We start from the raw sequence: 15,708 nt of genomic DNA on the forward strand, positions 1-15,708 counted from the left end.
ATCCACCATCTTGCCTTTTTAAACCCCCTCTGCAGATGCCCCTGGACCCACGGATAACCTAATTAACCAAATAGTTAAGATCTCTCCATCCCATTTTATTGAACATGAAGCCAATGGACTAGGATGCTTTGAAGGAGCTTGCCACATTATATTCATAAAGTAGAGAAGGAAGATGCCATCATCTCTGAAACAAATTCAACCATTTGCATTCAGCTGGCCACCCAGTGAAACTAGCATAATGCCTTCTCTGCAAATGGAGGCACTGATTGCATGGGAAGGCATTTTACAGGAGACTTTGGGGGGGGGAGGAACAGCATGATCCATTGTGGCCAAGATGGCAAATCTGGTCTTCAAATGACCAGCATAAAACTTTCTGAATGGTTACAAGTATTCCTATGTATGTGCTCTAAATTGATAACAGATGTGGCAGTATAGCATTATATAATGTATCGACAACATGGAAATTCCATGAATATAACAAAAGACACTAACTTTTTCTAGGAGGATATAGAGGGGAGACTATAAAGATGCTATAATGCCTGATTTTCTAATGGATATGAAATGCTTAAGATGAGCAAAGGTGCCAGGAGGCAGAGGAGTAATGAAAAATCCTTCCAAAAACACACCAACTCCATGGATGGCAGCTATACTATAGAGCTTAGGATAGTCACTCTATAACAATCGGGCTATCATTTTGAAACTGAAGCATTTCAAAAGAAAAACTGGAGTTGTATTTGTTAATGGAAATGATGGGAGAGAAAGACACATAAAACAAGTTATATTTAGAATGACTTTTGTTTCATCAAAATTGTCCATGCAGAATCATCACTCACCGAATTAATAAGAGTTCTCTACAGAATGTCTTCATTGTAGCTGGAGGATCAGCCACACATCAAACATTTTATCTGCATGTATATAGACTGGGAAACCCATATTTCTTTTATTAATGCAACCTTTTCTCAAAATAAAGAGGGCATCTCTCATACACAGTTGAATGCAGACATGAAAATTTAAGTATTCTCTCATATCCTTTGTTTTCCACCTCATTAACCATGTTAGTTAAGTATGACAAAATAACCACTTCCTTATTTTCCTCAATATATATACTGTACATTCTGTACTTTGATGTGGAGAAACACAAAAAAAGAAAAGATGTTTCTTCCAATGGGCATGTGGTTCACCGTTGTGATTTTTCTCCTCGGTATTCCAGGAGGTAAGTGCTAAATTATACTTCTTTTCATTCCTGATAATGTCACTTCAGAACAATCAAGGAAAAGGTAAGAAGATAAGCTACACAGTTTGTGTCAAATGCATGGATTTCTCCTTGAATTTGGACCGCGATGAAGAGGAAATAGCTCAGTTCTCCTTCAGGATGAAGTGATAGAAGGCCCACAGGAGAGATTCAAAGCTACAGTTGTTAAGAGGGTAATTTTATTAGAGATACTAGAAAAAGCAATCTAAAGGGGTGAAATGTGTATATAGGTGCAAAAAACAAAAAGATTGCTTTGATCGCTTAGTGATAAGTCACCATAACACAAACTGTGAGCACTTTGTATGATGAAATATTTACATGTTGTATTGGCTCCTTTTTCCTCTTTAGCTAATGGGTTAATTTAAAGTTGTATTTTGTGACTCATTATTAGCTTGTCTTCTTCATTCTGTTTAGATCACTGTGCCCAGATCTATGGAGGAAAGGAATCAATTCCACATTCAAGACCTTTTATGGCCAAGATCCCATACCCAGGACTTTGTGGGGGGACCCTGATCAAACCAAACTGGGTATTAACAGCAGCTCACTGCAAAATGTAAGTTCGGAAGTTTTGCTAGGTTTTTATTTATTTATTTTTAAATAAATTTTTTATCTTTATATATTTCATTCAAGCATAACATAGTCCTGGAATTTAGGGATGAGCAAAACCTAAGGTTTCAACCCAAGCAAAATTGTCAGCTGGGTATCGTCTTTTAGGTAAGTTGTTCACTATCCCAGCTTTTTGGCCTAAATTCTAGGGGTTACAATGAATGAAAAAAATCCAATCTCTGTGTATGTGTATGTACCTATATGTTACTAGGATTTTTCAATACAATAAATACGTACAAAAATAGATTGAAAATATGGAAAGGGGGAAAAACAGAAAAGGAAGAAAATACACATTCTTTCTCTCAAGTAATTATCACCATTCCCTTTGTCCTTTTTCAATTCCCAAATGACGAAATCGTCAATTTAATCTTTTCTTCTTTCTTCTCTATGTAAGGTTACCAGCTTTTCAAAAGATTTTTTTCTTTTTTATTTCTTTCCCTGTATCCAGATTGGAAAGACTTTGCTATTTTTTCAAGTACAGTTAATGTTATAGTCCTAATTTCCATTGGAAATATTTCATTACTTTCCCAACCTCTTGCATGCAATAATCTCTCCACAGTTACCATATGCAAAATTGGTTTCTCAAACTTCTTTTCTAAATCCATAATCATAAAACCCAATAATAATAATTCTGATCACACACACACACACACACAAACACGCACACCTCTCTACGGTTGGGGTCTAGGCAGATGAAGGGCCATAAACCACAGTAGGGAGAAACTGGGATAAACCAAAAACCTTGATAAAATAGCAGACAAGGTTGTGCTGGCATACTTACTAGCCAGAGATTGGAATCAACTTTCATAGATGGAATTTCAAACCCCTCTTCCAATTGTTTCTATTCCATGTAGAGCAAATCATGACATTAATAGCACATGCCTCCCTGCACATTATTGGTGCTCTTGTTTTTCTGAAAATTGCAAATAATTTGACCTCCCTTTGATTTTCTACCTCCCGAATATCCATATCTAGGTGTGAATATTCATGTATTGTAACTTATTTTTGAACATAACCAGAAATAAGCCATTGGAAGTATTTTGCATCTTCTATCAAAATATATATTTACTTTCACTGTTGAAATAATACTCCAATGAAAATTGAAATAAAGCCTGCTGTCTCCCAATTTTAAATTTATGTGCCAGGATATAAACAATGTAAAAAAACAGTAGAATTTATCCCCGGAAGAAACACAGAAGATTGAACTGCCAAATGATAAAACTTGATATCCTTTAGCTGAGATTATAACATATTATCTTTGCTACAAATCAACTTTACTCAATTCTTATTTACCTTCTTTGTTTTTTAGAACAAAAGACACTGAAGTTATTCTTGGAATTCATTCAGAAGAAGACAAAACAAAACAAGTTTTCAAAGTTAATAAGAAATTTCCTCACCCATACTATGATAGTGTAACAAACGAGAATGACATTATGCTTCTACAGGTATATTCTAAGGGTTATACATAAAAAATATACATGTGAAGAACAGCAAGAATGCATTTTTCCTTTTCTTTATGGATACAGGGATTTCTTAACTTACAACCATATTTGGGACCTCCCTTTGTTATGGGGGGCTGAATTCAGCTACCCTGCTGCTAGCTACCATGGTGGTGGGGCCAGTGGAGAATTTTTCATTACAGCTTTGCAACTACGGTTTGGCTTTGCTTATTTTTAAGGTTATTTCTTCTAATTTCGGAGGCAGAGCCAGAGTTGCCTAGCTACAAGGGGGTTGGGCTATACAATTAATTTCATTAGTTTCAATTAATTTACATTCCCTTGCAGAAAGCAGTATACAAGAGATTTAGCTCTAGCCTTGAGAATGGAGGGAGAATAAAAGAAACAATTATTGACTCTTTTTGTTGATTTGGCCTACCTCAAAGGGATGACAAGCAGCCCATATGAGGAGCCTAACAGTTCAGGACCATTTCATTGGCATAGGAACCACCACTGATGATGGCAGCAGTGGAATAAAGAATATTCTCACACTTATGTGTTGGAAAAAATGATTTTCCCTTTCATTTCAGAGATGGAGAGCAGGAGGGAGGAATTCTTATTTCTATATAAATGATCAGCAGATGTGAAATTGCCCATATTGAAGAAGTTCAAAGTATTAATGTTGTTACTATTATAATTTGTTTTTATTGGAAAGGGCTCAGATGGTATAAATGTTGCTTCTTAGACCCATTACATTGTAATGTAGGTCTGGCTGAGATAGGATGACTCTCCAAGGTGTGTCTAACATATGATGCATTACACATCATATTGACATGTAAGGATTATTATTTTTTGTCTTCCCTCTTGTCTCATTTAAGCTTAATAAACAAGCAAACCTTAACAAGAATGTTGCCATCGTCAAGCTTCCCCAGGAGTATGGTGACGTCGAGGCAGGAACACAGTGTCTGGTAGCTGGCTGGGGGCTTACTGAAAGTCAAAGTCCATCAGATGTCCTCCGTGAAGTTAATGTCACTGTCATTGCAAGAACCATCTGCAATGATCGAAACCACTATAATTCCAATCCAATAGTGACAATGAATATGGTCTGTGCTGGTGATGAGAGAGGAGGCAAGGATGCATGTGGTGTAAGTATATCTATCTACCTGCTCTGAATGTTTGAAATTCAAAAATAATATACCAAAAGCAGAATTTGAACAAATGAGTAATCCTACTTGAACGCTTCTATGTTCTAAGAAATCGAAGTCCTACACTACCAATATAACAATTGTAAAATTAATAAAATCTTCCCATCATAAAGTCAATTGCAAAAAAAAATCTGGAATTATATATCCCTCTAGATTGGCAGCATTATAATATGTGATGAATCTTTTTTAACAAGTACACGGAGTCCTTGACTTATGAGCCTGACTGAAGCCAAAATTTCTGTTGCCAAGTCAGACAGTTATTAAGTAAATTTTACTTCATTTTACAAACTTTCTTCGCACAGTTGCTAAATGAACTTTGCAACTTTGAATGAACTAAATGAACTGTCAAGGACTACTTTGTACTTATCGATGGAGCACTTGTGGGGAGGGGGCACCAGAGAATGTTAATTTTTCAGAACACTAGCCTGAAGTGTAGCTGGCACCTTGTCTGCCTAAATGTGGCTACATTCTTCACCTATTCAGAATTCACACTTGCAGAATAGATTGTATCTTTAGGCAACTAAAAGTATTTGGTCATTTCCTCATCAAGAAAGCAGTGATGGGAGTAAGGTAAAGCACAAACACACACACAGATACATGCACACAGAAAAACTCGCACCTATTTCCTCTCTCCTCCACTTCTCCTTCAAAGTTGTTGGGAAAAATATATATTTTGGCTTAAATTCATGTTCTGGAATCGTGAATTAAGGACAAGAATATAGGTACGGTCAGAAATAAAGCTATTTTCTAAACAGTGCCATTTTTAGATTTAGATTTAGATTTCCCACCCCATTAACTCTGCAATATAGGCTTGATTGAGAGAGGTAAAGAACAGAGAGAGACACTCAGTCTTTTTTGGGGGGGGGGGGTTTGCAGAGTGTAAGAAAAAACTCAATATGGAAGCCAAAATCAGGCAATCAAAGTCCTGCCACTTTTTTACATGCTTAAGGGAAGAAGGTTGATTCTGTGACCAGGATGGGCATATTTCTCCACTTCTGGCCTTGGAGGGTCAAAGTATACTAGAGTGAAGGGACGCCTACTGAGAAAGCATCCTCTGGCCCCCTTTCTCCAGTCACCTGAATGGGGCACTTGCAGGGGGGCCTCCCAGCCAGACAAAATTGGAAAATTGGAAACACTGTATCAGAAGGTTGATTCTGTGGCCTGTGGGCAGCATAGAGATTTAGTAAATAAATCAATTAAATACGACTACTGCAAATAATGCAAAATTTCTCTTCTCCCCACCCACCCCTTTTTCTCCCTTGCGCAGGGCGATTCTGGTGGTCCTTTGATGTGCAAAGGGGAACAAAGAGGCATCGTTTCCTTTGGTAAAGGATGTGCAAAGCCTCAGTATCCTGGTGTCTACACCCTTCTGACAAAGGAATATTCTCGTTGGATAAATAGTGTTATACAAAGCAATTAATAGAATTATCATTTGATGTTGGCATTCTTTTTTATTATATTCATTCATTATAATTCCTTTAAGACAATCTTTTCCAGCCTTTTCCCTCCAGATGTATTTGACTAGGCACACCATACTCAGCCAACACAAAATCATTGAGCCTGCCAGCTAAAAGAAACAGAAATTTCAGATAAATTCATCTAGAGGATAACTGATCAATTTGGATATTTAGGTTTTCTATTAAAATGCAATTTTTTTAACAAAGTTTTCTTTTCCTTTATAAAAGCTAAGCACAAGTTTCTAGAAATTATTTCTCTTTATTTTTCTCTCTCTGTGTGCACTTAATCTGCTGGATAAAATTATTCCATGTTTATCACAAATGGAATGGTAGCTTATTTCCCGAAAGCAGAAGAAAATAAATCCTTGCTGCAAACCATCTTGTTATTGGTTCTTTTGTTGTCGTTCTTCATTTGTGCGATGTATCCAGTGTTTGCTTGTGGCAAACTTCAGATGTTTTTGCATTGGAAGAATGAATTTCTGTGCTGGGAATGGCTTTTAAATGCATAATAACATAATTGGACTTCTCTTATAATTGGAGGTACCTTGGAATTGCAAAATTACCATATATACATACATGTGTCCTTTATCATTTGAGACTTCTTATGGATCTGTACACCACTTTTATGAGTGGCGATGTGAGAGCACTTGAAAGCATTGGAACCACTTGTCTTCTGCAGTTAGAAGTCTTCATCATTCAATCTTTTCAAACAAAGGTTGGACAACCATTTGTCTGATATCATATGAGGCAGGGGATTGACTACAAGAGTAGTTTATCTGTAAGGCATGACATATATGATAAACATACAGTGGTGGAAATGAGAGGACCCCAAGCCAAAAAGCTCATTTTTTTTCATGCACTGCTCGGAAGAAAAAAGTCAAGGAGTGATCTTGACTTTTGTTAAGGATTTGGGGAGAAATTAGAACAGAGAGCTGTATGCACTTCCTTCAAGTCAAGGATATGTACAGAGATAGCCAAATGCTTATGATAAACGTGATGGGACTTGCAATCCAGTCACAAATAGGATGAGGAGGAAGGGTTAACAATTTTGGTTCATCTAGTGAGGGGCTGGATCCTAAATAAGTGGACTGAAAGTGTTCTCAGCTGACAGATTGTATCACCAAAATCATGTGAATGTCCTCTGCAAGTTAAAACAATAACAATACAAACCTCAGAGCAGACTTGACTAGAACCTTTCATAATGTATCTATTGGCTTCCAAGATTCTCTGTGGAGCATTTCAAATAGTAGCACCTAGCACTCATAAAGGGCGTGGTAAATTTACCTGCTTCCGTTTTGATCATTTTCCAAAGTTGGTAATCCTCAATAGAGCTGAACAGAATAGAGATCCAATTATCTCACAATGAGAGTAGAACTGCAGAGCTTTTTCCTTCTTTCCTTTGAAACTCAGGTCAACCATACCTGATCTACCCTCATCTTAACATTAGCATTAATAGGCCAAGCTTATCAGCAGTATTGAATACATTTTAATATCCATTTATTGTATAAACATAATAGAAACATTATAGCATTAAACATTATAAATTCAGTTAGAACTTCTAAGGTTACAGTATAACAGCAACTATGCAAGTAGGACTTTTCTGTTCTTAGACAATATTTATTTGCTGTGTGTGTAATCGTCTTCAGAGCAATTTCATTTGGAATTGAAACCACAAAGGAAACCCAGGTATCAATGCTGTGTTCTATGAATCATTATGACATCACTGAATAACAGTAATCCCTCTAACGCACCGTCATTTAATTCATAAATCCTCCAGAGCATCCACTATTAGTGGAAGGAGAATTACACCTACAAAACCATATGTAGAAAATGGGGTGATATTGGAAATAGGACGTTTATGTAGGGGAATGTAAATCCAGGAGGATCCCAGCTCATCCAAAGCTTTTGATGAACTTGATCAACAGCTAAAGAAGCCATTTAAAAGAAGTTTAACAGAGGCTGATGGGAATCAAACACCCTTTGGATGATTTACACTAGTCTTGTGTTTGGAAACAGCGGCTTATGAGACACACACCTAACACTCTTCATAGCAAGAACAGTTTGAAATCATGAAGCTGTAGGAAGTTAAAGCCCACTCCCCTCCTAGAAAAATGAAATATCCTAGGAAATATTGAAAAGGCAGAATATTATATTTCTCTGGATCAGAAATGGAAAGAGATGTTTTTAGGCAGGAAACAGACTCACTCCTAATAGCTCCCACTTTTCTTTATGGGGCAATAAAATGCCCAAGCCAGTCTATTCTACATAATAAAGAGTTTTCCCCTTCAGCTCCAGGATGATTGGATTAAGGCATGATAGTATTAGCCCTTTGCCCCATTGACCACATGACATCTGGAAACTCAAATCTGACCCCATGGGAGTCTGACAATCAATCAGAATACATTTTCTTACACAGGAACAGGAAACAGAGAAATGGGGGCAAAGAGAGAGTATAAAGCTTTCACCCCTTCTTTCCCTCTTTCTTCTACTTCACCCAACATGGAAGCATGTGATCACCTTTTCTGTTCAGGACTCAAGCCATGTGATCATGTCCACCATTAAACCATCTTTCCAAGCAGACTCCATGTCTCCAGTGTCTTTTTCCCCACTTGGAGCTGAACCCAGAAGGACATTTCTTCCAACAAAGCCTTCCAGATATTTCTGCTCATAAACTGAAACAAAAAAGAATTTATTTCTTTTTCATTCAATTCCATATCTGAACCACTTTCTCTGAAGCCATGTTTCAAAAAAGAATGAATAGAGAGGGGATTGCTGGGGGGGGTGTAATGTAGTGTAATGTTTGAACCTTTCCAATGTATTTGAAAAAATACAATATACTATGAAAGAATATTCTATGCTGGGATCTAATAGATATCTGAGTTTTTTCTCAGGCTTGATTCAAGATGTTGGTTTCTATCTATCTATCAAGACACTTGAGATGACAGATCTTTTCTTCCCCAGGATTTGCAAAGTGAGGCCAGTCCCATGTCCTGCGTTCTAGATAAGTAAATTTGGAGAATGTTTTCCTTTTCTACAGCATTTCCCAACCAAGGACTCTTACCTCGATTCACCTTTAAATGGCTGATGAAGACAACATTGTTTTGTGGAACTTTTAATAGTCAATCCTTCTTTATGAATTTATAATTGTTTTTTTTTCATTTCCAAGGCATAACCTAATAAGAATAACATTTAAGAAGTTAAAATAATATTTTGATCATTTGTACCAGCATTGTTCAACATAATGCCTCCAGATTTATCAAGATTATAATACCTAGAGGTCTCTGATGGTTTGCCATTCTGAACAGCACCAAGTACAAAAGAGTGTACAAAGTTAGATCCCAGCTTATTTTGGTACTACATAGGAGGAGAATTATGAATTTGGGTTTAAGAGTAGCCTTGAACTGGAAAAGAAAGAAAGAAAGAAAGAAAGAAAGAAAGAAAGAAAGAAAGAAAGAAAGAAAGAAAGAAAGAAAGAAAGAAAGAGGAAAGAAGGGAGGGAGAAGGAGGAGGAGGAGGAGGAGGTTTGCAAATGCTAGCATTCCCTTCATTCAGTTTTATTACATTATCTGTCATCCTCACCAAGTAAACCAAATAGGTATTACAACCAGATAAAATAATTCCATTTTTATGAGGCTTACTTGACAGAATCATGCAAGTCTGAAATTTCAATTTTCCCTCATCTCCTTTACAGCCCAAGAAACTAGGCAGGGTCTCTCCTGAATCTCTTGCTCTGCCTATCATGTAACTGTGGGTTTTTCTGACTCTTACCTGACAATTCTCTCTGCAATGTCTCTTTGCTTGGTCTCCCAGGTCTTTCCCACCTCCCTACCTTTACATCACCAGAATGCCGTATATTTTTTACACTAACAAGGCAAAAGTTTAGTCTTCAGCACAAGGACATTTTTTCACAAATGACTAATAGGTTGTAGACTGCAACCTTCTTTCTAAAAAAAAGTACTTTTATGGTATCTTCTGCAACATGTTGGAAATAAGGCAGGTAAACTTGGATAGAGTATAACTTGTGTAATCTCTGAAACTCTTTGGAAACCCAGTTTATTTGAAAGATGGTAAAATGTCCCATCTAACTAGAAAGGGATAACGAAACAATGTAATCCAGCAACATGACTGAATATACAAGATATATATGTCTTGTGGGCAGGAAAATATGTGGCATTAAATCGGTGTTGCTCTGAGGTAATTTCTTCACCGGTGATTTATAACAATTTATAACAAATGGTATAAGAATTTTCTAGTACTTAGCAAATTTTAACTAGGCTCTAAACTCATATTGGTCTAGCATGACTAGACAAGCATTTGACTCAATTTTAGGAAGAAGCCACTGAAATAGCTGGTGGCTCTTTCTTGACTTAAATGTGCAATTTCCTCTTTATACCCAGCACAATTTCATTCTGCTGCTGCTTTCATCCCTCTGTTGGTTTAACACATTTCTCTGTACATCTTGATCTTTTTATTGGCTGACATCTTTGTTCCAACATTCTGCCACGAGAAACTAGTTCTCATTTTTTAACTATCATATGCCCAGCAGACTAAGATGCTATTTCAACTGGTAATATGGAAAGGCAAAAGGTTCCCCCTCTCACATATGTGCTAGTTGTTCTTGACTCTAGGGGGTGCAGATCTCCCATTCAAAGCCAAAGAGCCAGCGCTGTCCAAAGACGTCTCCATGGTCATTTGCCCAGCATGACTAAACACCAGAGGCACACGGAATGCTGTTACCTTCTTCCACCAAGGGTGGTTCCTATTTTTTGACTTGCATTTTTACATGCTTTTGAACTGCTAGGTTGAACTCCCAGAAGCTGAGACAAGTAACGGGAGCTCACTTTGTCTTGGAAATATGGAAAGAGAAATGGCTATAGCCACTGGGGGATCCACATAAGAGGAGGGCTTCAAGAAAAGATGGTTATTGTGTCTCATTGATCAATAGCCCTTCTCTTTTTTATATGCCTTGTAGCACGACACATGTAAAAATGTGTAGAGCTTCAGCTGTGCACTCACATCCACTATCTTGCCTTTTTAAACCACCTCTGCAGATGCCCCTGGACCCACAGGTAACCTAATTAACCAAATAGTTAAGGTCTCTCCATCCCATTTTATTGAACATGAAGCCAATGGACTAGGATGCTTAGAAGGAGCTTGCCACATTATATTCATAAGCAGTGTTCCCTCTAAGGTGCGCGCCTGCACGGCCGCACACATAATATGGAAACATCGCGCAGCAGTTTCCAAGTGCCGCGCATGATCCTGATAGATGAGAGGCCACTCTCTGCTCCCAGCGCTAACTTTTGCGCTCCTGAGCTTTCTTTGCATAATGATTGGAGTCCCTGCCGATTCTGCTCCAAGCTGCGGAACATCCAGGCTGATTTATTTCACAGAAGTTATATCTCGGCGCGGAAGCAGGGAAAGTTTTGCTCTGTGGTTGGTTGTGCAGCCGGACTTAAGCGGCGGGGGAGAGAAAGCGGGCATCTCCCGCCCTTTCTTGCTCACACTTGCCAGGTGTTCCCAGGACAATCTAGAGCCAGCAGTGAACGAGCGACGGCTGTTGGCTCCCATTCGGATTGGATTGCGCCCACCCCCTCCTGGCAGAGGCTTCACTTGACTGAAGTGGGGAAGCTCATTAACCAGCCGCTTTGGGGGGTTCCGGCTGGCTTCCGGGGCACAGTGGTATGGAGCACCGGGCAGAGAAGGCGCCTCTTTCCCTGTTCCTCTTGGTGTTGGCGGGTGAATCTTGGGGAGGAGGAAAAGGGGTTGCAGAAAGGGATAATGAACTGAGGCGGAGGGGGAGATTTTAGTGGGTGTGAGGATCATGCTTTTTGCAAGACGGAGGGTGACGGTCTGGAGCCCTCAATAAAGTAGTAAACAATAAACACCCCCTGCCCCCTCCCTCCTTAGCAATGAATTAAAAACATTTATCCTGAGTTTTCACATTTCAGTAAAACGGTAAAAAAATGGGTATTTGCAACGGCTCCTTTAAGAGGTGCATGTAATGGTTGTGAACTTTCCAGTTGAAAGATTTTTAGGAGAGGGGGAGGGAATGTTATCTTTTTTGTTCCTGCTGTGTTTTGGGGAATGTCTCCCCCAGTATGGAATACTCAGTTTTTGCGCACAACATGCAAAATACTAATTACTATCAATTATTTAAATGTCTTTAAAAAGCATAATCACTTACCCTATTTATTTGCCAAATGCAAATAGTTGCAAGATATACTGAGTGTCAAGAAAAATATTGAAATTAGGAGATACAAGCAACAATAATAGTTTTAGAATAATTGGTCATCCTCTATTAAACCTAGCAGATATAAATATGAACTATTATTCATAAATACTAGGAAAATGTCCCTTCATGAAAAATTACTTTTTCAGTTAACTCTGCCTGGCATTAGTTGGGGGAACAGAAATATTAGTTGGCCAATTCTAAAAGAGAGCACCACAAAGAACTTAAAAGATTTTTTTAAGAGAGCTGGGTTTTTCATTTATATTATATGCATGAACAGAATTAACACAAATTGCAGATACCAATCAAAAATAAAGAAAAAAAGGACGAAATAATGCTCATTTTTAAAAACTCAAAATAAAAACAATATACCAAGAAGGTGGCATACTGGTTGTGATTTGATCTCTTTGGGGGATCCCGGGGATCCCCTATACAAGTATTTTAATATTGCAGACTTGCAGTATTATAAGTCATACTGATATTATAGAACACTTAATTAAGCGGGTCCCTTGAATAAACATAACTTTGAGTTTCAAATAACACTGATTTCGTTGTTGTCTTAGGTGACATCTGTGAAAAAAATTCAGGTGCTCAGGCATGAAAATGTGCCGCTCAAACACTATATTTTTTCGCTCACACTGAAAAAAAATTAGAGGGAACATTGTTCATAAGGTAGAGAAGGAAGATGCCATCATCTCTGAAACAAATTCACCCATTTGTATTCAGCTGGCCACCCAGTGAAACTAGCATAATGCCTTCTCTGCAAATGGAGGCACTAATTGTAGGGAGGAGGAACCGACCAGGTGGTTCCGCCCCAGGCGTCTTATGGAGCCAGTAAGGTTCCAGACAGAGCTTGGGGTTATTCCTGACTCTTTCGCCCACAATCCGGTGGAGACTCTGGCTGCTGCGTGGCACTCGGCAGCGTCGGAGGCCCTCGACCGGATTGCGCCACTGCGGCTCCTCCGAGGCGGCGGATCCCGGAGACCCCCTTGGTTCACCGAGGAACTCCGGGAGATGAAGCGCCGGAGGAGATGCCTAGAGCACCGTTGGAGGTCCGATAAGTCCGAATCGAACCGGGCAATGGTAACCACCTGCACCAGGGAATACACCAGGGCACTTAGGGCAGCAAAAAGATCGCACATAGCCACCCTGGTAGCATCCGCTGAGTCTCGCCCAGCCGCCCTGTTTAGGATAACCCGCTCCCTATTGAACAAAAGGGAGGCGGGGGAACCCTTGCAGGGCAGAGCTGAAGAATATGCCCAATTCTTAGCGGACAAAATTGCTCGGTTTCGGTCGGACTTGGACTCCACCCCCGCAGTTCCAGCCGAGGTGCAGGGGGACCAAGTAGAACAGCTCTGGGTTGAGTTTCAAGACGTTACCCCCGGGGATGTGGACAAGGCCATGAGAGCTGTAAGTACTTCCACCTGCGTTCTGGATCCGTGTCCCTCATGGCTGGTTACTAACTGCAGTGAGGTGACACGAGGCTGGATCCAGGCGGTTGTGACCGCCTCCCTTCGGGAGGGGAACTTCCCCGCCGCACTGAAAGCGGCGGTGGTGAGACCCCTCCTGAAGAAACCATCCTTGGATCCAGCTGTTCTTAATAGCTATCGTCCAGTCTCCAACCTTCCCTTCCTGGGGAAGGTTGTTGAGAAGGTGGTGGCCTTCCAGCTCCAACGGTCCTTGGAGGAAGCAAACTACCTAGACCCCTTCCAGTCAGGCTTCAGGCCCAGTTACAGCACAGAAACCGCTTTGGTCGCATTGATGGATGATCTCTGGAGAGCCAGAGATGAAGGACGTTCCTCCATCCTGGTCCTCCTTGACCTCTCAGCGGCTTTCGATACCATCGACCATGGTATCCTTCTGCGACGACTGCGGGAGGTGGGAGTGGGAGGCACCGTGTTACGGTGGTTCTCCTCCTACCTCTCGGACAGGTCGCAGTCGGTGTTAGTGGGGGGGCAGAGATCGTCCCCTAGGCCCCTAAATTATGGGGTGCCTCAGGGTTCGGTCTTATCCCCCCTACTATTCAACATCTACATGAAACCGCTGGGAGAGATCATCCGCAGGCACGGGATTAGATACCATCAATATGCGGACGATACTCAATTGTATCTGTCCGCCCCGTGCCAAATCAATGAAGCGGTTGACGTGATGAGCCGGGGTCTTGAGGCCGTTATGGACTGGATGAGGGTGAACAAGCTTGTGCTCAACCCAGAAAAGACCGAGTGGCTGTTGTGTTTCCCTCCCAAAGATTTGGTTATTATTCCACCACTCAGGCTGGGGGGTCAAATTTTATACCCCTCAGAGAGGGTTCGCAACTTGGGAGTCCTCCTGGATCCACAGCTGTCATTTGACCACCACTTAACGGCTGTGACCAGGGGGGCATTCGCCCAGGTTCGCCTGGTGCGCCAGTTGCGACCCTACCTGAATCGGGAGGCTCTCACAACAGTCACTCGGGCCCTTGTGACCTCTAGGCTGGAATACTGCAATGTGCTCTACATGGGGCTGCCCTTGAGGAGCATCCGGCGACTTCAGCTAGTGCAGAATGCAGCCGCGTGAGTGATTGCGGGTGCACCCCGATTCACCCGCATAACACCTATCCTCCGCGAGCTGCGCTGGCTACCTGTTGGTCTCCGGATGCGCTTCAAGGTGCTATTAATCACCCATAAAGCCCTACATGGCAGTGGATCTGGATACTTGAGAGACCGCCTTCTGCCAATTACATCCCTACGACCGATAAGATCTCATAGATTAGGCCTCCTCCGTATTCCATCGGCCAGCCAGTGTCGGCTGGCAACTACAAGGAGGAGGGCCTTCTCAGCAGTAGCCCCGACCCTTTGGAACGAGCTCCCCGTGGAGATTCGTACCCTCTCCACCGTCCAGGCCTTCCGCATAGCCTTGAAGAACTGGCTCGCCCGTCAGGCCTGGGGATAGGATAGTTACCCCGCCCGAATGATGAGTGTTTGTTGCTTGCTATTTTATTACATGTTTTGTCCTAATGTCTGTATTCCCCTTTCCCAGTTTTTGTGTGAGCCGCCCTGAGTCCCCTCAGGGAAAAGGGCGGCCTACAAATTCTAATAAAATTCTAAATTCTAAAAATCTAATTGCATGGGAAGGCATTTTAAAGGAGACTTTTTTGGGGGGGGAAACAACAACCTTAAGCTAACAAGATAAATAGATGCAGCAGCATGATCCATTGTGGCCAAGATGGCAAATCTGGTCTTCAAATGACCAACATAAAACTTTCTGAATGGTTTCAAGCATTCCTATGTATGTGCTCTAAATTGATAACAGACGTGGGGGTATAGCATTGCTTGCTTTATTGAAGCCCTTCTGAACTACATTATAAAATGTATCGACAGCATGGAAATTCCATGAATATAACAAAAGACACTAACTTTTTCTAGGAGGATATAGAGAGGAGACTATAAAGATGCTATAATGCCTGATTTTCTAATGGATATGAAATGCTTAAGATGAGCAAAGGTGCCAGGAGGCAGAGGAGTAATGAAAAATCCTTCCA

The 15,708-nt window shown here is 40.6% G+C and overlaps 1 protein-coding gene across 1 annotated transcript; it reads left to right on the forward strand.

Moving 5' to 3' along the window:
* Positions 1-1,146: 1,146 nt before the first annotated feature.
* Positions 1,147-6,110, forward strand: LOC148045315 (granzyme A-like). The gene is made up of 5 exons (XM_087715078.1): positions 1,147-1,213; positions 1,667-1,805; positions 3,168-3,303; positions 4,173-4,439; positions 5,767-6,110. Exons 1-5 carry the CDS (start codon positions 1,153-1,155, stop codon positions 5,917-5,919), a joined length of 756 nt encoding a protein of 251 aa, XP_087571204.1. The 5' UTR covers positions 1,147-1,152; the 3' UTR covers positions 5,920-6,110.
* The last annotated feature ends 9,598 nt before the right edge of the window (positions 6,111-15,708 follow it).

This window comes from Thamnophis sirtalis, unplaced genomic scaffold (genome assembly GCF_051295495.1).
Source record: "Thamnophis sirtalis isolate CommonGarterSnake01/CBP01778 unplaced genomic scaffold, rThaSir2_p1.2 scaffold_5, whole genome shotgun sequence".
In the NCBI taxonomy this organism is placed as follows: domain Eukaryota; kingdom Metazoa; phylum Chordata; class Lepidosauria; order Squamata; family Natricidae; genus Thamnophis; species Thamnophis sirtalis.

What these genes read in the sequence shown, in the direction of transcription:
- LOC148045315 (XM_087715078.1), top strand. Translation starts at nt 1,153, where the DNA reads ATGTTTCTTCCAATGGGCATGTGGTTCACCGTTGTGATTTTTCTCCTC. An exon ending in ACAGCAGCTCACTGCAAAAT is followed by an intron (nt 1,806 to 3,167) that starts GTAAGTTCGGAA and finishes TTTGTTTTTTAG; the next exon opens with AACAAAAGACACTGAAGTTA. An exon ending in ATGACATTATGCTTCTACAG is followed by an intron (nt 3,304 to 4,172) that starts GTATATTCTAAG and finishes GTCTCATTTAAG; the next exon opens with CTTAATAAACAAGCAAACCT.